The sequence below is a fragment of the Camelus ferus genome, chromosome 12 (assembly GCF_009834535.1).
Source record: "Camelus ferus isolate YT-003-E chromosome 12, BCGSAC_Cfer_1.0, whole genome shotgun sequence".
Classification (NCBI taxonomy): Eukaryota; Metazoa; Chordata; class Mammalia; order Artiodactyla; family Camelidae; genus Camelus; species Camelus ferus.
The window spans coordinates 63,938,592-63,966,172 of NC_045707.1; the positions used below are offsets into that span (position 1 = coordinate 63,938,592).

General features: G+C 40.9%; 1 protein-coding gene across 4 annotated transcripts in view; it reads right to left on the reverse strand.

Annotated features, from left to right (window-relative positions):
- The window catches only part of LGR5 (leucine rich repeat containing G protein-coupled receptor 5), a 112,252-nt gene that overhangs the window by 23,934 nt on the left and 60,737 nt on the right, over positions 1–27,581 (reverse strand). For all 4 annotated transcript variants that reach the window (XM_032493761.1, XM_032493762.1, XM_032493759.1 and 1 more), the window contains exons 3-5: positions 22,363–22,434; positions 16,506–16,577; positions 1,707–1,922 (exon numbers count right to left, since the gene is read on the reverse strand). In XM_032493761.1, coding sequence (XP_032349652.1) covers positions 1,707–1,922; positions 16,506–16,577; positions 22,363–22,434 — 360 coding nt within the window. The remainder of the gene's footprint in view (positions 1–1,706; positions 1,923–16,505; positions 16,578–22,362; positions 22,435–27,581) is intronic.

The window sequence follows — 27,581 nt, forward strand, 5'->3', positions numbered from 1 at the left end:
CACCACAGATTTATTTTTGGGGTTTGAGATCTCATGGAGTGAGCAATGTGACTGGTGAAGGTAAATTCAGGCTATTCCGCGAGGCCTTGGGATGCAGGATGTTGAACAGAGCTTCTGACCAACAGTGACAAAGGGAGGATGGAGGGAAGGTCCTAGGTGTACCGAGCACATTTTCTATTAAAGCTGATAGCTGATCATGGCCACATTCCTGGGGTGGGGCCACAGGTTAACAGGAAACAGTAATTTCAGCCACAGAGAATGGGAATCAGATTTTTCGGCTGCTCAAGGAGGTTGGTTATCTTGACACAATATTAATGTGCCTAATTATCATCTTTGGCTCAGTGGTAAGTCGGTGAGGTCAGGGCCAGTGAGAACAGCTGTGCACACAGCTGAAAACTGGACCAAGTCCCAAAGGGATTTTTGGAAAATGGGCTTAAGGAGGAAGGGGGAGATGGAGTAGCCAGATCTCTGTAAATCCATTCCCTCTAGTGGAGGGTTAGGTTAAAGCAACTACCCAGCTCCTGGGGGGTTAGAAGCATCATCTTTGTATGTGAAATGCAATATAGAAATCTGTTAGTATCACCCCAAATGTCCTATCCTTTCAGACTGAGGTTTTTATTCTAATAAATAGATGTTGGTTTCATGTGAGATCTATGTGACATTTAATCGAGAATTTTTTTCATGCAACACATGAGGGAAGAGGATTGAGGGGAACCTAAAAAGATGGATAAGATGCTGGCCAGCCCTCAGAGGAGTATATACCTCAATGCAAGAGACAGACGTGTCACCAAGCAAAGTGGAATGATTGACAGCAGCGGTGGGCGGGGCATGGAGCAAAAGTAGAAATAGTGCGGAAGATGCTTTCCTCCAAGTTCCTATGCAAACTGTCTTTTTTGTGGGTGGGGAAGGGTAATTAGGTTTACTTATTTATTTATTTATCAGAGAAGTACTGGGGATTGATCCCAGGACCTCATGCTTGCCAAGCTTGCGCTCTATCACTTGAGCTATACCCTCCTCCCTCAAACTGATCTTATTATACCTTCCAAGTAGCTACTGTTTTCCTGTATCAGCATCAATTGACTATTACTGTATTACACACAGAGGGCATTGTGCTACACTCTTAAACTTAAAAAATAAAACTTAACATGATTACTTGAGAATCATTTTGATGTACTTAAAACAATGAAATTTAGACCTATCAGGAAAAAAAGCCATACAAATTCCTAGCTTGCTGTCAAGGGTTCCTTCTTGCTGCTGTTCCCTTGGAAGGGTTTCAAGAACTACTTATTAAGTAATAAGAAGGGCATAATTTCAGTTTGACCTGAATTATAAATTATTGTCAGAAATCAGGGATTGTTATTAACTTTGATCGTGGGACGACACGTACAGGGTGGTGATCACCTGTACAATATACAATGGCTTCCCTAAGAGGTCATACTTTGTTATCTTTGAAGGCTTGGCAGTGCTTGGTACTTAGCAGGTGCTTGATAAATGTTGTTTAATTCTTGTATACAATTAGAAAATTTATGAGTCATTTTGGGGAGGGGCGCAGGGAGTTTTCCTCCCTTGAAATGTCCCTGTTCAAAGTCTGAAGGGCACCCCTTACGGCCAAGGTCTTATTGAATTATAAAGTCTTACAGTGAATTTAGAAGCCTTTAAAAGAGAAAAAGAGACAGAGAGAGAAAAAAAAAATCAATAAAACTCACAGAACTACCAAGCTGGAGAGGTTTCCAAAGGCATAGTCTGGTATGTGGTGGATTTTGTTCAGGGCCAAGGTCATGGCCTGCAGGGCTGATAAACTTCTGAAAGCCTGGACCGGGATTTCTGTCAGAGCGTTGTCGTCCAGCCACAGGTGCCTCAGGGAATGCAGGCCACTGAAGCAGCTGGGGGGCACGTGGCTGATGTGGTTGGCATCCAGACGCCTGGGGAAGGAAGCAGGCGAGAATGGAGAATGAGGGCACACTGCAGGCAGGGGATGGGCTCTGCAGGAGAACCTCAATATGCTGATTAACAAGAGTGGAGCAGGGCCCGGTGGGGGTGGGGTGGGGCCGGGCCCCCTACCATCTGCAGCATTCTGCTCCCCTGGTGGCCTCTCCTCACTCACAAGCAGAACCATTGCATCTTGGGCTGTCTTGGCTGTAAAATTCCATGGCACTGTGATTCTCTTCCAGGCTTGTGGGTAACATGCTTTCCCACCCGGAAGTGGCCTCCCCTGGGGGATAGAGTTTCAGCGTGATGATCATGATCGTTCAGCTTTCCTTTCTGACACCCGGAGAAACGCACCCTCTCGCCTCCCTCCCATCCCAAGCCAAAGAAATGCCATTGCTTCCCGGGACTGTTCTGAACAGACAAAACAAATTCATCTATTGGTTTGTTCATGAAGTTCTGGGAAAAGATTATTTCAGTACCGAAAGAGACTGAATAATTTTTACAAGGCAGTTAGAGATCCGCTTTAAGGAGCGCTCCGGGAGATGGCCCCTCCCTTTTGCTCAGTACTGCATGGAAAAGCCCAAAACCTCCAGGCTTTCTTGCTCATCCTACCAACGGCATTGAATAGACATTAGTTTTTCTCGACATGTTCAACAAATAACAAAATCAATAGTTTTCCCAGGGTTTGCTTGCTTTCTTTACACACCATTTTTTTTTTTAATGGGGGAAATACATCTAAAAATAGGGCTGGTTAATAAGCTGTTGCAGCTTCAGAGCCAGCAGAGGGAGTGCAGTACATTTATTTCATCCTAATCCAACATAAACAATGGCTGTAATGACAAGGCCTTCACTTTTCGTATTGAAGTGACCAAGCACACTAGGAATTGAAATTTTCTGCAAGGTGAGTGAACAACAGAACCACCAACATCCAATTCTGCGTCCAACAGCCCTCACTCAGTTTTTCCAGTCTTTTCTTAAGGCTCACACATTTGTTTACATTTTCAAAGATAGGATTTAAAATTAAAAAAAAAAAAAAAAAGAAGAGTTGCATTTTAAGCAGTGCATGTATTAGGAAGGATTAGAAAATCACGAGTGGATTTTGAAAAATGTTTTAGGAAGCATTTAAGACAAAACAGATGCAGAAAGCTCACCAGGGTCACAGAAGAATCCCCTGCAAGCCAAATTTAAATAGTTTAGAAACAGAAATCTCTGTGGTAGGGAGCTAATCACGAAGGAAAGTGGCGTCCTCACCTCGGGCCACGTGGGTCACTCCAGGAGGCTCCTTCCCTGGCTCCTGCTTCTCCTGACTGAATGGGGACCGATGCCCTCAAGGCCCTGGGCCACATTTTGATACTGAGATAAGGTCACTTGGAACAAACAAGTCCCGTGTCATACCCACTCACAACGACATTTCCAGAAGAACAACCATCACTGTAGGCAGCCGAAACACACTTCCAAAGATCTCCAGGTTCTGTCTACAGATGGAACTGGAAACATTTAGGAAAGTTCAGCCCTGTCTTCCTCTTGCCCCAGCATCACCACGCTCAGCCCCTGTTCAGATCAGGTATAATTTCATCTGGGGGGGAGGAGGTGCTTGTTTTTGTTTGACTGAGAGGTAAAGCACATATGTAAACTCTCCTTAACGGCTGCACTGATTAAAGCAGGAAGACTTTATTTAAATAATATGAGCTTCCGATCTTTAGTTGACATATTGTCTGATTATTGCCAGTCGCTTTATGCACTGAAACTACAAGTGACTTCCTGAAAATTCAAGTTCAGTGCAGATGTCAGGGTGCATTTCCAGAAAAGGCTCTCTCTGCGTTGAGTCCCAGGCATGTCTTTTTCAATATTTAAGTCACTACCCAAGTTTCTGCTGGATCTCGAAGTGACCCTGGTATCTGTTTCTGATGTTAGTAAGTCCATTTCTCTGGGTAGATGTATTTTATGAATCACTTTTTTTCCCCCAGAAAAAAAAAAAATAAAAGGATGTAATCTGGCTTCTACACTGTGATCTTAGAGCGGTTTGCTACCTGAGATGAAACAAGCAAGACAGAAAAAAAAAAAAAAAAAAAGAAAGAAAGAAACAAGCAAGACAGGGCAATTCTTCACAGCTCTAACACTCCAAACACGATTCTGCCCCGACCCAGGACTCGGGTAGCCTGAGGGCAGCACTAAACATTTCTCTGCCTCCAGTTTCTTCATATAGGAAGCTCCCAGTAAATGATCCTCCTAACAGCAGTGTTTCGAAGTCGCGTCCACCTGGCCTCAGTGGTCCAGACTTATGTCCAAGAATCGTAATAATACTCAGATGTATTATTATCTAACTTAATCTGAACAGAAGATTCACAAAACAAACTGGAGCAGGGACTTCATTATCCAGCTACTTATACAGGTGGTTCTTACGGAACCAGGTTAAGACTGTGGACAAAGCAGCTGGCGGAGCACAAGCTGTGCCTATTCAGGGGGTAAACAAAGAGCGCGTATTATGTCAGTCTGGTCTTTTGGGGCAGGTGGACATTTTCTATTTATCTGCCTGGAAAATGCAGTATTTAAGCAGTGGCATACAAGAAAAACACCAGTACACAGAATGTGAAAACACACATAAAAAGGTGGTTCTGTAATATTATCAGGAGCCACAAAAATAACTATATCATATAGCTCCACTTTTTAAAGGTTTCTTGGTTATCATTTCTATTTCCTGCAAGTCACACATGGATGTGCATGCATGTGTGTGTGCGTGCGTGCGTGCGTGCGTGTTTAGGCAGCTCAGAACCTGTGAATTAGTGCAGAGATTTGGGATGAGAAATTTCAGGTCCAAGGCAGACAGCAGCTGTGTGAGCATGGCCAAGTCAACAGCTCTCAGCTTCCACACTTGTAAGCTGGGGGTGACACCTCTATCTTACGGGGTTGCTTTATGATTAAAGAAAATAATACAAGGCTTTGAAAACTATAAAGCATGTTAATGATTTTAAAAGATTATTACTTAAAGGGGGTTAACAGTTGGTGTTTTTGTCTTTTGATCACAGAAAGCAGTCAGAAAAAAAGGGGTAAACTCAAATTTTCCCATAGTCCAAAGTGGGTTAAAATGAGTGCCAGCTTGTCAGTGAATTTCAGCTTTGAGAAACGCAGGCTGCTTCTTTCATCCCTTATAACGGAAATGATGATGAAGCGGTGTCTGCAATTAGATTTAACAGAAGTCCTCCTTACTTCTCAGACTTCAGTATTATCATTACTTGTATGTGTGTGCGTAGCTCAGAGTTACAAAGCGCAAATAGCTTTGTTCCTGATATGTTACTATTACGTCTTCATTCTGAAGGCAAAGGAGAAGTGGTGACACGTGATAGATGGGACATTCTCAGAGAAAGTTCCTAGTACTGATCTTGGCATTTAAGTATCCATCAATAATGTGCATAAAACCTGCGTGCAGTTGGGTGCAGCGAGTAAAATCCTTCAACAATAGGAGTGACCCCACCTTCTTTCAGACACTCAAACCTCTTAATTATGATCTTGAAATGTGATCTGAAAAGTAATCATTATATGGGAAAAGGCACCCGTTTCATGCTCCAAATGTTACTTATAACTTACAGAAAATGATAGATAAAATAAAATTTTATCCAACTTCCTATGTCACAGACAACCACCTATATCATGAGTATATGGTAAACTGGAGAGTGCACTGAATTAAGAGAATTAAGACATATTTAAGACTCTGTCAACTTACTAATTCTGCTATTTGTGGGCATAATGTTTCATTTTTTCTAAGGGTCAATTTTCATATCTGTAAAGCAGAATCACAACAGGTCACAAAATTGCCGTGGGAATTAAATGAGAAACTATACGTGGAAGGGTTTTGTGAACAGTAAAGCACTCTACAAATGTAGACTGTATTATCTGGGAAAAATCTTCACATTTAGGAAGTGGTATCATCTCCCCACCAAAGTTTCCTTTATTTTTTTTCTGAAGGATCTTAATCCTTTGGAATTTCTAATATCTCTCTAGGAGATTGCCTTTTTGTTAGTCTGTTATATGGACTGGCAGGATGGCTGACTTTCTACTCACTGGGCATCCTTAATACACATGTGCAGCACAGCATGTTTTGATTAGTGTTATAGGAAGGCTTCTATCACAGAGAAAAAGAAGCACACATCTTCTGTGTTCTGCCAGAGGTCCAAAAACGCCCCAAAGGCTGAAACTAGTGACCTTGTTTGGTGCAAGAACAGAATTTTTAAGTCTGAGCCTCTGCAATGTTACAGGACCACAACTGAAGAGAAATGGATTTGTCACGACTCCTGGGCATATGTTGAAATAAATCCTTCTCTGGAGGGTGGGCTGGAGGTTGGATGGCTCCACCATTACCAAAAGGTATTCTATTGCACAGACTGCTTGGCCAAGGGGACTGTTTCTTACGGACTTTGGGTGCATGGGCCGCTGGTGAGGACCATCCACTTTTCCCGGACAGGGGAAAACACTCATAACTTTGAGTATCCAAGGTCAGTGTTTGGAGCCTGGATAACTTTACTCCCAGAAAGTTTCTGTGTTACTTACCCATAAGAAATGTCTCACTCCCCCCAAGCAGTCTTCAAGATCTGCATAAAAATATTTCTCTGGGGCGGGGATGTTGTGTTGCCTGTAGACTGGACACCCTAATAATGGATGTGCTGTAGAAAGGTCACTTGGATAGCAGTGTGCAGGAGGGGCTGGAGGGAGAGGAAGCGACCAAGGAGGTTGCAGTGAGAACAGATGAGTGCTTGAAAGACGTATGGAAAGGCAGAGGAAGGCCTGGTATGACGGATGTTGAATGAGTGGGGCTGACAGAACATGGAGGCTTGCCAGACTTGACCAGAGAGGAAGACAAGGAAGCTATGGTGACCCAATGTTCTGGCCTGGGAGCTGAAAACTTAATTTTTCAACCCTTAGTGAATTTACATTCTTAAATTTTTTTTCTTTTTTTAGTTAAAAAAACCTTTTTTTTTAATTGAAGTGTAGTTGATTTACAATGTTAGTTTTAGGTGTACAGAAAAGTGACTCAGTTATACATATATATACAATACATATTTTTTCTTTTCAGGTTCTTTTTTATTGTATGTTGTTACAAGAAACTGAATATAGTTCCCTGTGCTTTACAGTAGGTCCCTGTTGTTTATCTATTTTATATATAGTAATGTGTGCCTGTTAATCCCCAGCCCCTAATTTATCCCTCCCTGCCCTTTCCCCTTTGGTAATTATATATATATATATATTTTTTCCTATGTCCATAAGTTTGTTTTTGGTTTGTAAATAGAATTTGTATTTTTTTTTTTTTTAGATTTCAAAAGTATACGTGATATCATATGATATTTGTCTTTCTCTGTCTGACTTACTCCACTTAGTATGGTAATCTCTAGGTCCATCCATGTTGTGCAAATGGCATTATTTCATTCCTTTTTATGGCTGAGTAATATTCCACTGTATATATACCACATCTTCTTTATCCAGTCATCTGTTGATAGACAATTGGGTTGTTTCTATGTTTTGGCTATTGTAAATAGTGCTGCTATGAACATTGGGGTACGTGTGTCTTTTCAAATTAGAGTTTTCTCCAGATATATGCCCAGGAGTGAAATTTCTGGATCATATGGTAGGACTATTTTTAGTTTTTTAAGGAATCTTCATACTGTTTTCCACAGTATGTAGGCTGCACAAACCTACATTCTGACCAACAGTGTAGGAGGGTTCCTTTTTCTCCACACCTTCTGTACCATTTATTTTTTGTAGACATTTTGATAATGGCGATTCTGACTGGTATGAGGTGACACTTCACTGTAGTTTTGATTTGCATTTCTCTGATAACTAGCAACATTGAGCATCTTCTCATGTGCCTGTTGGCCATCGGGTACGTTCTGAAATCTTGATGTTCTGCTGCAGCTTATCAACTAAAGGTTGGACACCATGCAGGGAATGAATGCTACCTAATACCATGTAAAATAGAAATAAAACAGAACTGCATGTTCACTGTGAATACAGTTCTGTAATATCAATGTAGCCTATGTGAGGAAGAGCTGGAAGGTAACAGGCAAAAAAAAAAATCAATTTTATGTCAGGCTATGTCAAAAAAAAAAAGCTTATTTTCTTACCTTCTCTCTAAAGTTTTCCCCCTAATGTTTTCATGCATACAAGCTTAATTTTACAGTTTTTCTCTTTGAAAAGAAACATTTTGCCAATCTGCTACACACTCCTAAAAGGAATTTTTGATTTATAGATGGCACTACAGTAGGGATTAGGGATTCTATGAGGTCATTCTTGCTATTGTTTTTCTAGAAAATAGTCCTTTACATATACCTTGCAATATGCTACCTTGGCAGTGTATCACACACACATATCTTTGTTTGAGAATGTCTTTGATGAGCCATTAACTACAAGGAAGAAAGCGTTAGTCAAAAGATAAGCCATTGATCTTGGCTAATTCCCCATCCTGAGATGACTGTAATATTGTCAATTATTAACACAGATGACTCGAGGGAAAAAAAAGCAAAGGTGTCAAGAATGTTGCAGCTGCAGGTATGATGCAGCTTACGGGGACCTTTTCAATAAATAGAATTATGAAGCACAGCATTTAACATTACTATTTTATATTTGGATGAGCACTTTGCTTCGTAAGTTTTAAAGAAACGACCAACCCTCTTGTATATACATTTGTACATTTCGTGAGACCATCTTGAACAATTCCTGAAGAGTCAAATGAGCTCAGTGATTTAGTTCATCTAAAAAGTTTTAAGTAATGAAAGCAGTTCCAATTGCTTTCTTACCTTGGCTATGAAAAGAAAAGCCTGTAGTTCCAAGCTTGTATATAATACAATTCGACCAAGTCCCTAAAGTCTTTGTTGTGGTGAAATTTTACTGCTTGGAATTTTTATTGCATTGGAACCAGTGGATCATTGGGATTGAATCTGTCAGATCATTTACAGTCATACTATTGGGATAGACTTTTATCTACATGAACTCTTATAGATTGAATTCATGTTGATTTATATGAATTCTTCATAATAACATGAGTCATCTTTATGATTACTATGGGTTTTTTTTTAATATTTATGAAGTGATGACAATGTGAAATCCTTCTAATGAAATTTCCCATCTATAATCTAGGAAGACAGTAAGCATATGAATTCATATAAACAGCATGATTATATAGGAATTTCTGTTTCTATATTTCTATTCTCTATCTTATTTATTGGTAAACTTAAACTAGGAAGACAACGATTCCTTTAGACTTACCTCTGAAAAGGTAAAAAAAAGTTTTTTCCATCTCTGCAGCTTGGGGAGAAATAAAGTCCACAGGTTCACTGACGGGCAGTCATTTAGAGGCTAGCTGGCTGGCCTGACTAGTGTCTAAGAACCAAACCTCTCTGGCATCGTTGGGAAGTAAAGGACTCCAATGAGAAATACACTTGACAGTCCATTTACACATGAAGTGGCTCAGTTTCTCAGAGGTTACTGCTGTGGATTTTTTTTTAGCAGGGAGAGGATCTACAGCCAAAGGAACATGAGCACCAACAGCTTCAGTTTTGCTTTTCTCCAGAGAAAACAAAGACCTCCTTTTTGTCAGGGGTGCCATGAGTCTCCCAGCTACCACCAGGGTGTGAAATCTGGGGATCATTTTTGAATCTTCCATTGCTCTCCAGCCAATCATTCACCAAGGTATCTCCATTTATCTTCAGCTCCAAGACTGTCCGCTTCCACTGTCTAGTTGTCTCTTATCTCTTGACACCTGCATTACTGTGACAGACTCTTAGCTGGCCCTTTTGTCTCTGATCCCTTATCTCTTCAATTACGCGGTAGGCTGCTGCCAGATTAATCTCCCTAAAACCGCGCTCTGTCAAGCCCGTTAGGAATCCACACTTCTTCCATATTCCCATTCCTTTCAAACCCAAATTTTCCATTCTGATATTCAAAGCTTATCCACCTTATCTAGCCAAACTTCTCTCTTCTTTCTGGGTCCCAGTCAAATCCTGTTTGTAGCAACTTCCCACGGTACTTCTGAGCCTTGTGTTTGTGAATATCTCCTAACTCCTGCCTACCCAAATCTCAACAACACTGAGAATTAACATTAAGGTCTTCTCTGAACTCTACTCTTGAAGTGGGGCATCCTCAGCTAGGACAATGGGAAAGCTAAATCTTGTAGCTTGATCAACTTCAAAATCCCTGAAGAAAACACTGGGACCCAACTTCCAGCTCAGGAAAGGCAGGTAGGAAAAACCAAGGTCCAAAGACAAGAGTTGGGAGCCAGAGAGATGGGTGAATGCAGGCTGCAGCCCAACTGGGGGATGTTAACTCACCCTGAGCAGCTGTTAAGAACATCACTTAGAGTCTGAAGTTTCAGTTCAGTTCAGCAAGTGTTTCTTGGGTGCTTTTTTTGCAGGTGCTGTGCCTGGTGCTGGAGACTTAGCAGTAAACCAGGCAGACAAGGTTCCAACTATTATGGGGCCTCAATCAAATCATTACAATGAGGCGTTAAGTGACAGGAAATGCATGGCAGAAGGACCTAACCTAAATTTCACTTTTCTTTGAGACCCAGATTTGGATTTTAAGCTGCCCACGTGACATTGCTACTTAGCAGTTCCCCCTCAAACACACATGTTCAACACCAAACTTGTTATCTCCCTAAATGTAGTCCTCACCCGCATTTCTTATCTCGGTGATGGGCTCCAACAAGCATGTGGTTATGTAAACAAGGAACTTAAGAATCATCCTCCACACCCCTTTCTCCTTCATTCTTCATAGCTGATTCATTACCAAACACTGGTCATTTCATTGAAATATTTCTCAAATCCATTTCCCTTTCTCCAACTCCACTGCCCCCCATCCTGACAAAATTCTCCTCTCTCTCTTAGACTATCTCAGTAACACAGACCCAAACATGTAACACGGATCTGAACACTTTCCAGCTCAAAGTCCTCCTACATTGTTTGTGGGAATGTAATTTGGTGCAGCCACTATAGAAAACAGTAGAGAGTCTCCTTAAAAAAACTAAAAAAGGAGTTACCATATGATCTAGCAATCCTACTCCTGGGCATATATCCGGAGAAAACTCTAATTTGAAAAGGTACATGCACTCTCAATGTTCATAGCAGCATTGTTTATAAGAGTGAAGACATGGAAGCAACATAAATGTCCACTGACAGGTGATTGGATAAAGTTGTGGTGTACATAGACATACAATGGAATACTACTCAGCCATAAAAAAGAATGAAATAATGCCATTCGCAGCAACATGGACTGACCTACAGATTACCATACTAAGTGAAGTAAGTCAGATAGAGAAAGACAAATATCATATGATATCACTTATATGTGGACTCTAAAAAAATGACATACATGAACTTATTTACAAAACAGAAATAGACTCACAGACATAGAAAACAAACTTTTGGGTACCAAAGGGGAAGGGGGGAGGGTTAAATTAGGAATTTGGGATTAGCAGATACAAACTACTGTACATAAAATAGATAAACAACAAGGACCTACTGTCTAGCACAAGGAACTACATTCAGTATCTTGTAATAACCTACAATGAAAAGAAAATGAAAAAGAATATATACATATGTATAACTGAATCACTAGGCTGTACACCAGAAACCAACACACTGCAAATCAACTAAACTTCAATAAAAAGAATTTTAAAAAAAGAAGTAAAAGAAAAGAATTTTCTCCTAATGTTTAAATGGGGGGAAAGGGCACAAGACAAAACTCCTCCACGTAACAATTCACTGTGTGCTGGTTTGCACGTGGTTTGTGAAATGAACTCTGAACAGTGCAACAGACAAAACCCTTGGCCTCTAGAACTTCTCAGTCCACCTCCTCCCCAAGATGTTCCTAATATGCCGACACTTTTGTGAAAAAACAAAATAAACCAAAACCATGGTGTATTTTTCTTATGTAGGCTTAAAACTTCTCTTTCTGGAGACCATTTTAGTGGAAGGAATAATGTCACGAATACTAAAACCATTGTTTTGTTTGTTTTTTTAAAAACTCTTTTGATCTTTTAATCTTATCCTCTTGGTTACCTCCCTTTGCCTTCTTTCTGTCTGCTTACACCTCCTTGTCTTCTGTTACTTCCTTCCCATTCTTTGTCCTGGGTCTGAAACCCAATAGGTGCCTGGATATGAACAGGAGAGAGCTGCTGCTGGTTCCAGGCTTGCCTTACCCTCTGCTCAGCACTGTGAGCCCAACTTCTTCCTCCTCCCCACTCCCCTCCTCTTGCCGGCTCTCTTTTTGGACTATTATTAGCAAAATCCTACCACGAAGAGTCGGGGGTGGTGGTGGGGAGTTACTGGGTCCAAGGGTGGGGTCTGTAGCACTTAAGCTGATATCACAAGAGATCATGTTCCAGGCAGGAAGGGACACGTTCTTCTCCAGTTTTTTAAAATAACGTCTTGTACTTTAAAGATGATTATTAGCTAATTGGAGAATAGAGACAATACTGTAGCTATGTCGAATTTTCCTTTCATCTTCTACTTACCAACTCGTTATTTTTGTGATTGTGCATTTTCCACAATTAGTTTTGCTAGTGCAGACTTGGCATAAGTACTGCCATGTATTAAATAATACTCTGGTTAACCCGACAAACAGGAATATGTCATTCTCTTTGATCATCTTGAACGTCCACTAATGACGGTGAGATGCTGGAACATCATTACTGACTATCAACAAATGAAGCAATGATTTTTTTTTTATAGATCAATTTCTTAACCTTTTTTTTTTTTTTAAATTGAGGTATAGCTGATTTGCAATATTGTGTTAGTTTCTGGGTACAGCATAGTGATTCAGTTATACAAAAGTATATTCTTTTTCATATTCTTTTTCATTATAGGTTATTACAAGCTATTGAATATAGCTCTTGGTTTCTTAACTGTTAATACAAAGGTATGAGGGTATGGGAGGGTTAAGTTTTGAGTTTCCATCAAATCATTGCAATCTGATCCTACTCTTCAAATGACTATAATGCCAAAAGTTTCTTGGTGAAATACAACTCACTGTGAATTCTGATTACATTTCCTACTCCTTTCCAGAAAACAGAAAGGAAATTAAGTTATATTTGATTACATTACAGAAAGTCCAGCTGGTGTCTGGGCCATCACTGCCATGTCAGAAACCTCATGTACGTGTTGCACAGGGGCAGGCTCTGGGCTCCTGGGCTCCAGGGCTCCAGCACGTGGACTTGCCCTCTTATTCTTTAGCTGAGCAATTTGAAAGCATCAGGAGAGACTTCAAAGAACACAAATGTACCTCTATGTTTTCATCGTGAACAAAGCAAACTATCAGTTGTTCACACGGAATCAATGAAAATTACATCCCTTGAAACATGAGTACAATCTGTTTCTTCCTCCCAGCAAGGTTACCAGCTTCAACATATCAAGTTTCTTAAAGTTGATTCAATGAGGTCAAGTCTCCATGGTTGGAGCAAAGTACCCCGATGACCTGTTCCTGTGGTTCTCAACCACCTTGTTCATGCCACGGACACTAAAAACTTCTCAAATGCACTGTGAATACAGATCCCTGAGGATTTTGCTAAAGTGGAGCTTTTAATTAAGTAAGACAGAGATGAAGCCCATGGTTCTGCATATCTTGGGAGCTGCTGCTCCTGCTGGTCCAAGGACACATTTGCATAGCAGGGTAACATAGCACGTGGCCCCCTAACTCTGCCTGCCCCAGGTTGTCAGTAGAATTAACCCGCAGTTGTGAGCTCCTTCAGTGAAGCACAGACAACCCCTTACTTTTGTTTCGTATTCTAGATACATTAGTTCATAGTTGAATGCAAAATACGGACTTTAAAAAAATAATTATTTTCACGTTTGAAAAGAGTTCAGGAACATAATGCAGATCTTCTGAAGGAATGCCATAGGACACTAATTTTCCCAATCTTCATTTAAAAAGCACTTAACTATTATAATTAAACCAGTCAGAAAACAATGATGCTTGATTCTCCCAGATTCTGATTTTAATTGGTCTGGGGGTGCAGCCTAGGCTTCAGGACTCTCCAGCTGATTCTTTGCAGCCTGGTTGAGAAGCCCCCCTCTTTAGGAGTTGCAAAGCCAGGCACTCATGGGGTGGCGCACTTCCAGCCCCTGTGGAATTCGGAGTGCTTCTTAGAGACTGAAAGTATAATACAAGGAGAAGAATAAGTGGAGAAACACAGAGTGAATTCAAGAGAGAGGAAAAGGAGAAACCATTAGAGAAAGGTGGAGGTCTGAGGGTTGACCGTAGTCTGAGAAGACCTGGTAGGCAGCTGACTGGAAGCCTCCCAGGTGTCACGGATGAGACAGGTGTCGCCCTCTTTGTTACTTGTTTTGATATGACAGTAGCATGAAGGCTGAAATACGCATGGAAATGAACGGACGGGGGATAAGGACGCACGTTTGTAATGGCCATTAGACTCAAAACTGTTTTCATTTCTGGAACTGCCTGAAGGAAGCATGAGAAACACTACTACACACCTTGAATCTGGGACAACAGGAAAACTTTCAAAGGACTCGCAGGAGCCCAAACCTCCAGACAGGGAGGGGACTCCTTTGGTTGGTACTATACTGTGTCTGTGTGGTTGGTGGTTTGTAATGCTTTCTCTGTCAAATCTTTATGCGTGGATCACAGTAGCACCAAAAAAAATGTAAGTGAGACAAAGAGTCAAAGCCGCACACACTGCCAACATTCAACACCTCCCATGGGTCTTCTGGTCAAAGGGACCCCAGACAAACGTTAGGTAACCAGGTGACACAATCCAGCAAGCGGGTTGGGGTGGGGGTGACGATCTATCTAGATGCCTCGGCTTGAATTTGATAAACGTCCTACTAGAAAGTTAACCCTTGGCTTCTTCACAGGGAACACATACTAAGGTTTCAAACGCAATTGTTTTTGTGAACCAGACACCACATGCAAGAGAAACCTGGTGAACAGTAAATATCTAGACTGTAAGAAACTAAATCTCAACACCTTTATCAGAGAGGCACCACCCAGTTTGAGGGAACAAAAGACTCGTGGTTTTCTCTTCCTCAAAGAGTTCACTGCCGTGTGTGTTCTGTTTGTGATCTTCTTTCAGCTGATAGTGGCTTTTGGTTACAAACCCTTATCCCTCCATCTTCTGCCTGCCTCACAGCTGTTTGAGGCTCCACTGGCCACCGCTAGGATCTCGCTTTTCCATTCAGCTCCTGGACCTCGAGCCCTGACACCCATAACCCAACTTGGGAGTGTTTTGCTGCTCCGGCTGCTTCTCTCCTTCAGGAAGAGAAGGCTCATTCAACAAAGGAGGAGTGATATTGGGATGTCATGAAGGTGCTCCTGGAACTGCCAGCAGCCCTGTCTGCTGCCACAAAGGGGCTCTTGTGGGCTTGTTTATCTACAGGCTGGTGAAGACCTAGGAAGTCACTTTGTTTGGAGCAAAAAGCTTAAAATGGTCTCAAGCACAGATCTGCTTTCATTAAAAAAGAAAAAAAAAAAAAGATCAAAGAAAGAAAGAATCATCTCCAGAGCTCACGTTTCCTCCTTCTCTTGTGTCACCTCCATAAAAGGCATTCAGTGAACTATATGTAATTATTAACTGACGGATTCCTTACAGTGATTTCCAATTAGAGTCTGCAATATTCATTTGCCTTTTTTTTTTTTAAATGCATGTGTCGCCCTCATCATTCTAGACCAGAAATCAGTATTTTGTTTGACAGATGAGGACCTCGAGGGTGAGGAAGATGAAAGCATATTATCACACATGTGCAGACTGGAAATCGTGCAATATGTTATAAACACTTACACATTCTGATGAGATGAAGATTTATCATCGAGTACGCAAGGCAGTCTTGCCAAATAATCGCTGTAGACAACCTCTTACAATTTGGGGATTCAGAGTAGGGAACCCCGGCTCCACTGCTGTGTGTGTGTGTGTCTGTGTCTGTGTGTGGTGTGTGAGCCTGAGGTAGGTGTGTCTCTGCAGGACTGTTTGTGAATGTGTTCGTACGTCTGTGCGTGGTGATGGGGAGCTCCTGGTTTGTAGACCTGCCCAGTACGACTTTAAGACACATGGTTATATCTTAGCTTACTGATATGAGAACCCCTGATGTACATATAGAACTTAATAAAAAAAAAATTAAGACTTTATCTGACTCAGCAAAACTGCATTACAAGGCAACTCAGATAATCTAAAAACAAAATAAACTGAAATAGCCAAGAAGTCCAGATTTTGACTCATTTTTGTAGATAAAAGGAGAAAGTATTATCCCTGATTTGAATTCAGGAACTAAAACACGGTACAGGGGGATGCAGGGCAAGATCCTGGATGTTTTGTCTGGTGATACCAACATATCCCAGAGGCTTTTCACTGCAGGTTGTCTGATGAAGTCTCTGCCCTGAAACCCCAAACTTCAACACTGGTCTCTCCTATATGTGCTGTTTAGTGAGCATGCAAAGAATTGTTGCTCTAATGGAAACTCTCGCTCTCAATGTATTTAGCTCTGGCCCCCAACCAAGGAGTTTACTATAATGGTCATTTGGACATTTCAATGCTTCTTCCCAAATTACTCCTGAGAACAGTTTGCAATTTCAAGTATACTTACAGGGACTGAAGGCTTCGCAAATTCTGTAGAGCTTCTGTGGGCACCTGTCTTAGGTGATTATTCTGCAGCATACTGCATATTAAAACAGATGAAGAAAAATGTTAAAAAAAAGTTAATAATGAACAATTACTGGCACAGCAATGTTAAGCACTGTTCTAGGTGTCAGGGAAACAGCAGAGCATTAGACAAAACCTTGGCCTGTGGGGTGCTTGAATTCCTGTGGGGAATGGTAGATAACTAAAAATTAACAAATGAATATATAATAGGAGACAACTATGAATAGAAAACGAAACATGGATTTGGGGTAGATGGTAATGAGAGGTAAGAATTTTATTTTAAAGGTGGTCAGAGAAGGTCTCTCTTAGAAGGTGATATTTGAGTAAAGACCAGAATGGTGTCATGGAGGGAAACATGTGAACGTCTGGGAAGTTACTGAAGAAGAGGGAAGAGCAGGTGCAAAGGCCCTGAGGCTGGAGCTTGCTTGAATTGTTAAAGGCAGCAAAGGATCAATTGTGACTGAGGAGGAATAAGTGAGAACAAGAGACTGGAAGACAACCTAAAGCCATCTCATGGAGGACTTGCAGGCTGTAAGTGTGGTGAGAAACTCTTGTCAAAGGGGTTAAGCAGGGACATGACTGGATCCTATTTATGTTTTATAAAGGCTCACTGATGGGGACAATTCGATTAGACAAAATGGAAATAAGGGATAACAGTAGGAAGCTATTACATCTGCTAGCCAAGGAGAGAGGACTCAGAAGATATCAAACCTATGGACACCTTGATCTTGAACTTCCAGCCTTCAGAACTGTAGGAAAATAAATTCCTGTTATTTAAGCCAAAAAAAAAAAAAAAAAAAAGAGTAGGAGGCTATTAAAGATCGTCTCCCTTCAAAATATAGCCAAATATGTGTGGTCATATTTTGCTATAAATTAAATTCTTTTTGTGAAGTATTGCACTTTTGCTCACCTGGGGTTCAACAATTCTTTTCAGACCATGGGGACTACAGAGTGGAAAAAACTGGCAGCAATGAAATTAAAATACATCACTGCTAGCGGGAAGTAGTATGGAAAAAAATTCCCATTCGCTTTCTTGTATTTTGCCACTTATTCATAAAAGTGTACAACATCCTAATTTTGCTGCTACTCCCCTCAACCCCCAACCAGTATTTCATGGTCTACGTAAGCCAGAGTCAGAAGACTATTTTAGGAAAGCAGACAGTTTTTAAAAGACAGTTAAAAATATTTCTGCTTATTAGGTTACAAATTTATGCTTGGATTTCAGAAACAATTTGCCTGGTTCTCTCATCTCCACAATTGAAGCTTTTGCATTAGTGGACTCGCTGGGATTCAGCACCAGGTACGTCTAACTCCCAAGCTTGGTGGACTTTCCACTGAGCCTTGCAGCATCCTGTGGCAGAGTGAAGTGGGCAATTCTCAGGTTGTACGGTATGATTAAAAGCGTGGGTTCTGGAATCTGACTAGCTCTTCCCTGCCAGTAGCCCCGTGGCCTCAGGGAAATCAGTCAATCTCTCCACGTCTCAGTGACCAGTAATAATACCCACCTGCCCAGGGCTTATTGTGACGATCTAATGAGTGAAAGTGCACAGAACAACACCTGCTGCCTGGTGAGCATTCAATAAAAATTGGCCCTTCTAGTATGAACTTATAAACCTCTCTTCAAGACTAATGACATATGGAGACTGTACTGGATATGACATTATAACGAATGGGAAAATAAAATCGGCAAAAAATGCAACTCTGTGCCAGAGGTTCTCAGACTTTAGGGTTCATCAGAATCCACTGGAAGGCTTGTTAAAAATCTTGTTTGCTGGGCTCTCTGCCGCTAAAGTAGGGGGGGCCAGAGAACTTGCATTCCTAACAAATTCCCAGGTGATGTCAGTGTTAGTGGGCAGGCACCACACACTGAGAACCACCCTGGGCCATGCTAAGTATTTCTAAGAGTGTTTTCACCTGAACTTGAGGCTACATTGAACTTGGAGATAAGGCCTAAGTTTCGACCTTGGCAAGCAAACCGTTTAATCTCCTTGGCCCTTGGTCTTTTATCTGCATAATGGGAGTAGAATAATATCATTTGATTGATAAGGTGTTTGAGGATTAAAATATGAATATGCATTTATTACATGTTCAGATATGCAAATGTGAGCTCATATACAAATAAGATGTGAAAAATACTTGGAGATCATAAAATTTATGCTTTTCACACCTTGGCTGAGATTCTGTTTTCAAAGGAGTATAATTCTGTCACTTGTAATCCAATGGTTTTACACAAGTAATTTCATTATGTTAAACTTGGATTCAATTAACATTTCATAAATCCAGTGTCTCAGAATATATTGGTTCCTTATGAACACAGTTAACTTTAAAGGAGACCTCTCACTTCAATTACTGGTTAGGGAATTGGGAAAATTATAGCCTGAATTTCATATTTTACATAATTTATTATTAAATATTATCAAATTATTAAATAATATCTAAATATTAAACGTTCACATTTCCATGTTATTTTATACTTTTCCAAGCAGTTTTAATATATAATTTTAACTTGACAAAAATGTTTTCTAAGTCATTCATTAGTTGTGTGATCAATTTAAATGATAAGATACAGATAATGGACTTAATTGATGTCTAAACTTTGTAGGTGATATATTACTGGTTCATAGCGTGTGTTGAATTGTCCTCTTGTGCTTTGCTAACCAAACAGTGAGGCTCTTATAATGTGGTCTTCCTAAAATATTGGAAAATTGGAGTAGAGGATAAGTAGAGGATATTTAAATGGTTTCTCTTCACTGAAAAGTTGCAAACTTTCTCAGCTTTATATATCTGGCTTCAGAAAATGGAACTTAAGCTTTACTAATGATAACTTTTAAAGCTACCTCTGAGTTACCTCCCAGCAATTTAATTTTCAACCACTTCTACCAGTAAAACACTAAAAATATAATAAAAAAAATCACTTAGGTTCTCATTGCTCCCTAAATAAAGAACTTTTGTTTAATTACTTTCAAATGACAAAACAAGAGCAAATTATCTCCATTATAGTCTTATAGGTCTCCAGTGAGTTAATTAGGAAATTCTGTTTTTGTTTAAGATAGTCCAGTGGGAGGCAAAACAATGAAAAGGTTTACAGCACTGTGGAGTGCAGTTAAACCAGAGAGCATGCACAACACGGCTGTTGATTTCATTTATAAATAACCCTTTATTCAAGGCATTGAATATAAGCAGAATGTACCACCAACTGAATGTGGTTTGGGCACTCACAATTTCCTTTCTATCATTCACATACGTATAAGAAAAGAAAAAATGAAACACTCTCTCTAGAGACAAAGGCTGACTCCGTATTTTCTTAATTTCTTTTCCTGAGGAGCCTGAAAATATTCACTATTCCGTAAGCGTCCCTGCGCTACTCTAACAGCACCATTTTGTTTGCTTGTTTTTTACAACAGGACTAACGATCAGGTACAGTGCAGCCGCGGGAGACGACATCAGACTGTTGAAAGGGGAGTTTGTATCGGTCAATAGCTTGATCCTTAGGTATTCCCTGTGCCTAGCTGTCCTGCGGTTAGGTCTTGGGTAGCTCTCCAGGCCGTCTTCTGGGAATGGGAGAATTCTGGCTGGCTGTGACTTCCCTGTGGTCAGCGCTATCCGTCACCTCCTCGTGGCTTTGGTTCTGGTGCTGGGCGGCCCGGGGATAAGCCAGCCCCTGACTGTATGGCCTCCCCGAGAACATGAGCCTTCGCTGAGGACAGCCTGGTTCAGAGCTCCCTTGGGTTGGGTATTTTGCAATACCAAACCTGTAGCTTATTTTTTATGAAGGCCAATATTTACAGGGGTGATCACCTTACATGACAGTGATCTTCCAGAGCTCACAGTAATAGTATTTCAGATATAAAGCGGGCCTCACCAAAGAGGCCTGTTGCTATCTTAATTTCCCATCTTCGCAGACTGGATTCCCATTCTCTTTGTCTTTTTTTTTTACCATGTGCCCTCCTTGCCGTCCTTATACTGGTCAGAGCCCCAGACGGATATTACTTGTATATTATGTCTCTCTCACCATGCTACAATCTAATCAGTTATTTCTTTCTTCCAGTGCCTTTTGGACTTTATAAAACATTTGAGACAGTTTCCATGAGGATTTTATAAATATTGGAGACAGTTTCCATGTCTTATTCAGCATTGTACCTCCAGTACTGTGGTTCTCAACTCTATTGGACCCAATTATCCCTTTAATACCAAATATTTTATAATGCTGCACCCATTACATTTAGATAAAATTCATAAAAATATAGCCTATCTACAGACATCATTTCAAAGAAAAAGAATCAACATAATGAACTGTAAAGGAGAAATAAAATTAATTTATAATCAAGGGACATATGTGATGCTCAGATGTGACTGTCCTAGGAGAGAGTTCTATGAATGTGTTAGATGTTTGCCTTCACTTTTAATGAATAAGGTTGGATGTGAAAGAAATAACACGATTAGAAGTTATTCTGATACTAGAACAGGGAAATGAGACTTGAGGTCCAGATGGATACTAGAGTAAGATCTGTAGTTAAGACATACAACAGATTATCCTCGTTTTATATTATATGGGAAAGAAGGAAATACCTTTATTAAAATAAAGATAACACGCTAAGACATACTGTAGGTGTTGCAATGAGAAAATCAGAAAGTGTTACATTCTCACAGATGAGTATGGGTATTCTCATAAATGAGTATTTCTTACAAATAAGAGCATATCAAAATCATTCTCTATTTTTTATGAGATAGGACTGAAATACCACAGAGAACCTTCATCCTATCTCAAAGTTCCATCACATGCTGGGGTGAGTGTTTGTTCTCCAGGATTTCAGGAGGCCCTGGAGAGCCTACCACAGGCAACAGGGAATTGAGGTTAACTGGGGGAAAAAAAAAGTTAATGATACAGCCTTCATGGAAGTTGGGGGTAGACTCTGCTGGCTAGTGGAAAAGCAAGATTAAAAAAGCAGCAGGCCACCTCCACATCAGTCAGTCATTGTGTATTCATCACAATTTCGATTTCCTGTGAGTTTATAACTTTTATCTTAAAGAAAGGAAATAGAATCATGTTATTTCCTTTGAGAGGAAACTTCCCTGGTATGACTTCCAGCTTGTGTTACCTATCTTCTCTACCTAGGTCTCTTTTTGTTCAACACGGAATACACTGAAAGAAAATTAAGCAACAGGTACTGGAAGAAGGAGGTGTCAATAATAATGAGCTTTCTGATTAAAAAAATTAGGAAGTTGGATGTTGAATAATAAGAAAGTCCATTTTTTACAAGTCTCAGTGAATTAACATTTCTCAATTAAACAACGACTCATTGCATCTACTATGCACTAGGCTTTTCCACATCTATTCACAAGTGGAACACAAACTTGACTTTTTCTTTTTTAGCTGATCTTTATTCAGTGCATCCTGAGGAAACAGATTTTGCAAATAGTTTGAAGCTGTGATCTCATTATGTCAGCATAATAGTAATTTTATTCACTTGAATCAAAATGACTCCAGAAACTCTCCCCAACTTCATAACACAAAACTAAATGGAAATACTCTTTCACAAGTTTGAGTTGGTAAGTTGGTTATGTAGAAGCAAACAAATTTTGGTACTAGAAGGCAGATAAGGAAGAGAGGAAGTTTTTTCACACACAGAATCCAGCCAGGTATAACAGGGTTCTAAGACATCAGTGTAGACAGACTGGAATCGAGATGAATCATCCCGTGGCTCGAAATAGTTCATTAGAGGAACTCAGGCCTTACAAGTTAATTAGCATCCACTGGCACTAAAATCAGAAATAGAACAAACAATACTCGGTTTACTTACAGAACTTTAAGGCTGTAAAGGCCAGCAAATGCTCCCTTGGGAATGTGTGTCAAAGCATTTCCGGCAAGACGTCTGTGGGTTTCAAGGGAGAGGAGAGACAGTCAGTATAACCCTCTTCACGTGGAATTCATTTAGTCGTTAAAAACGCAATACAGTTGTGTTCAGACCACAAATGCCAACAGCAACTGTAAACTACCCTGTTTTGTCATACTTTGCAAAAAATTTCTGTAAATCTCTACTCAAAGAGCTGGTGAAAGAAGGGCCAAAGAAGAAATATAATAAATTACCTCATTTACAATAAATCCTTTTATAGCTTACAGTTTTATGTATATATAAAACTCTCCTTTAAAAATGTTTATACAATAGTTAGGCAAGGAGAGAGGGAGGGAGCCCTGGGCGGTGGTTGTGAAGGTGATGGGCTATTGTTACAGACGAGATGGTCAGGGAAACCTCTCTGCTGAGAGGGCGTTTCAGTGAAGGACGAGTCACGCAGGTACCTTGCGAAGGAAACAGTAGTACAAGAGGCTTGAGGTGGGAGGGTGCCTGGCGTGGCCCAGAAACTGCAAAAAGGCCAGCATGGCTGCAGTGAGGGGACCAAGGGGAAAGAGACGAGGTGAGGCTGGAGCGGTGTCCGGAGCCACCTCACGCAGGGTTTTGGAGGCCACAGTGGGGACTTCGAGCTGGGCAGTGATGCGATCAGTTCTGTGTTTTCCAAGGGTCCTTCTGATGGGACCCTTTTAAAGAAGGGGAAGAGCCTTTGGGGGCAAACGTGGAAGCAGAGGAGGTGATTAGAGCTGTTCAGACGGGAGCTGCTGGCGCGGTGCTGCCTGGGTGGAGGCGGTAAGTGGTGGAGTTTGGTGTTGAAGAAAGAAAATCCCACATGCAAACCACCAGGGTCAAGGTGAAACGTAGGCAGCCAGAAAAAAAAAAAAAAGAAAAACCCACCACATTTTATATTTATGGTTGTATTCTATTTAACCCACACGCATTTGATTAGTTATCCGAAGTGCTAGATGTAATACTGAAGGACACGATTTGTGTATGGCTGTGCTATCAGACTCACTTAATGAATTAAGACAGATCAGGTGTGGCTGGAGATCGCAGGTGGCTTAACTGATCAGACCCCACTGACCAGGAACTGTTACTTCAGCCCAAATGTCCCTAATGATCGTGTTCGCAGCCATGACTCCAGCAGCACAGCTCTGGAGTCCTAGAACAGAGCCTGTACGTGGGGGCTTATCGACTCTTAACCGTAGCTTGATGGTTTCTGAGTCATTGACTTTGGAAATGAAAAGGAGAAAGTGAAAACGTTTCATTTATTTATTTTATTAGTGGAATTATTGTCAGGGGAAATACCTTTCTGTTACATTTCCTGAAACATAGCTCACTCATTTCACATGGACTGTTTTTCTTTTCTGGGCAAGGACTTTCAGAGCCTCAGTCGGTATTCAGAACTAATCTGTGGAGCCACTGACCTGTGTTACCAGGGGAGCTTGTCTTAAAGCAGAGGAATTTATGATGGGCTATTAGCTCTTTGCTGGGCTGGTGGAAGATCTATCTCGTTGTCAAAAGCAGTTTAAGGAAATCATTGCATCCTTCCCCTCATTTCTTTACCATGTGGGATGGTTTTAGCAATTTTAAAATTAAATACATATAAACTCTAGGGAAAGAAAGACTTTTGAGTACACAAGTGGTGAGAACTGCACACAAATCTCTCTCACAAAGATTTGAACTAACAAATCTCTGGGTGACTATGTTCCAACCCTAGAGACCCACATGCCATTTGGCTGGGAGATTTTGTTTTTGGTTTCTTCCCTCTGTTTCTAAAATTATTTCATGAAAATATCTTTCATCATCTTCATTTCTGAATAAGATAAGACTTAACAGTTTTTCTTCCCATTGGAGAAAAAAAGCATCTTTCCTAATATGCCTCAAGAAATTGTGATTTTCAAAAACTGGGGAACCCACGTACCTTCCCACAAGAAGTTAAGCATGTCTACTTGGTCAAATCCAGCCCCAAATCATTCTTTCTTACGTTGTGAATTTATGAACTGTCCATTTTGTTTTCATTTTACATGAGATAGAAAAACATCATATTTCAAGGTTTAAGAGCTAAGACCACTGGCTTGACTAAGTGAACTCTTCAGCGCAGCAGGGAGATCTTTAGTGGACATGTGACCCTATGGTTTCTTTAATCACAGACTAATGAATTTCAAGTTTCAACTCCTTTGTGACGTCTTCCTTAATTACCTCAGTCCACAGTTCACTTTCCTGTAGGACGTATTCTATACAATGCTATTTATAAAGGTTCATTTCCTCCCACTTTATATGTAGTCTACCTGATTTGATTATAATCTTACTGCCTGCCCAGAACAGGGAGCTGAATCAGTATTTACTGATGGATCATTTGATTGTATTTCCAAAGACAGTTGGCCTCAGCGTCAGAACTGCTTCAGGTCTGGCATCGCTCGTCCAGCAGGGCTGGTTAGCCATTACATAACTAGATCAGAAAGCTGAAGAATATCCCGTCTTCATTATGCATCGGATTTAAGCTTAGCAATTTATTTGAGCCCTTTCAATATGCCACGTACAGTGCTTTGGGGCATATAAATAGCATGTACCTTTTGTAAATCAGTTGATAAATTCTAGGCACAATGCTAAGTACTTTATATACATTGTGTTATTTAAATGTTTTTAAAAACCACATTAAACAAATGACATGACTCTTCCCCTTTGACTAGTCCCCTGGGCTTAAGGGAGGTTAAGTTTATTTGCTCAGGCTTACGTACGAATGTTTACACAAGAGAATTTGGGTCAACCATAGCATTTTGGCTCCAACATTTGAATTTTTATTTTTTTGTTTTAAAATTTTTTTTTTGGGAGGGGCAGGTAGTTAGGTTTATTTATTTATTTAATTTATTTATTTTAATGGAAGTACTGAAGATTGAACCCAGGACCTCATGCGTGCTAAGCATGCGCTCTACTACTGAGCTATACCCTCCCCCCATTTGAGTTTTTAAACATCTCTTTGGTTAAAGCAGGTTGGTCTGGAGCTTGGGTTGATCAGGAGCAACCAGTCTAAAACAGGAAAAACACAAGGACACAGATGGCTGCCTTACTGGAGGTACCGGCTGTAAGAAAACTGTTGCTTGCTGCTTCTTATTCAAAGTCCTCCCACTGCCTCCTGGATCCCATACACTCTTTCTGCTCTCACCACTACCAGCAGTTGTCTTTCTCTCTTCTTCTTGCTAGCCCTTCTTTTAATGCTCATTCACCAAACGTAGATATTCTTCACGCTTCTGTCCTCACACCTTGTCTTTTTCTTTATCTAGCAGCACTCAAACTTCAGCACGTGCTACCATTGCCTTAGAAGTCGCCAAAAATTCAGATCCCCTACACTAAACTAGGCTTAGTGAATTAGAGTTTCTGGGGGAAATGATTCAGGAATCCGCTTTCTAATAAACCTCTCAGGTGATGTTAGCACGGGTAGAGACCCACACTGGGAATCAGAGCCCAGACCCTCTTTCAAGGTCCTCATCTGCCCCAGCACCTTGCACAGTCACCTCTTTGTGAACAACTCTCCAGTCGTCTCTAGGGCAGTGTCGTCGTGCTCCAGGCTCACGTTCTGACTTAGTTATTGATATTTCCATCTGGATGTCCGGCTGGTGCCTTGCACTTGGTATATCCAGGACCAGACATCCTCTTGCCTCCAAAGTAGCAGTTGTTCCCTTTGAATTCCCTCTTTTTATCGACTGTGCCTTACCAGTGTCCTAGCACCTAATCTTATAACCTTACTCAGAGACATCTTTCGCCCTCAGACCTCCTTTCGGATCCTACATTTAAGTCAACTGATGAGTGCCTGACTGTATTCCTTTGCTGTGAAGCTTCCATATATTCCAGTGGGCCTCAGCCCCTGTAGAATTTAAAAGAATTATTTTTGGATCTCCACTGAAACCCATTAAATCAGAATCTCTAGGAACAGGCCCTTGTAATTTGTAGGTTTATAAATAATGCCTACTGAAGGTGGGAAACTCTGAAACAGTCCTCACAGTTTCACAGTGATAAGATCATCCAGAGACCTTCCTGATCTCCAACCCCAGAGACAATGATTCATTCACTCATTGTTGGGAGCATCAGGAGAGGTGATTAGTTAATAAATTTTAAGTTATCCAGAGGAGACAGTAAGAACCTGAACTAGGTGGTGATGAAACAGAGTAAACCAATAGGAAAGACAAGGCAGAGTTGTGAGCGCTAGGACTTGGAAATTGGCTCACATGGGAGGTGAGAAAGAATAACAGATGCAAAATCAGTGACAGACCCAGTGATCACTAGTTTGGATAATCAGAAAGCTGATGGTGAGAAGTGACGGCAGGAGAAAAAGCTTGTTGTGGGGGTGGTGTGTGTGTGCAGGAACGATCTGGTTCTGCACCTGCCAGGTAGGTGGACGCGTCACTCAGGTCGTCGATGTTTCACAAAGTGTGGTCCCTAGATTCGTAGAATACATTTCACCTGAGGGTTTGTTGTAAATGCAAATTCTTGACATCCTCCCCGCCCACCTTCAACCTGCTGGAGAAACTCTGCGGCAGGGCCCAGCGATGTGCAGTTCGCGGGCACTGTAGGTGATTCTGCTGTCACTAGAATTCGAGAACCAGTAGCCTCAAGTAGTAGTCCTTAGCCTTGATCGTGCATCAGAATCACCCGGAGAGCTTGTTAAAGGCAGTTTCCTGAGCTCAGTCGCCAGAGTTTCTGATTCCCGAGGTTGGGGTGGGGTGCTTGGGCTGGGGTTTGCATCTCTCCCAAGCTTACATGTGGTGCTAGTGCTGCTGGTCCAGGGACCACACTTTGAGAACCACTAGCAGTCAAAAGACAGAAGAGATCTTAAGCAGAAATACAGATCTGGGGGTCATCTGTATAACAGAGGTAGTTTAGATCTTGGGTTTCTTTCCCAGACAACTGCAGCCATCTCTTAATGCGTCTGTGACCTCCTGACAGGTCTCTCGGCTTCCATAATTCCGCAATCTATTTTGCGTACAGAAATCAGAGAAGTCTTTATAAATTGTAAATCCTATTTATTTCAGTAGCGGCATACAATCCACTCATGACTTCCCACTGCCATTCCCACTCTTATTTGAATTCTCTATGTAGCATGATCAGTCCTGCGTGATCTGGCCTTTTCCTCCCATTCCAACTCTGTCCCCTCCCCTCCCTCTCACTCTACG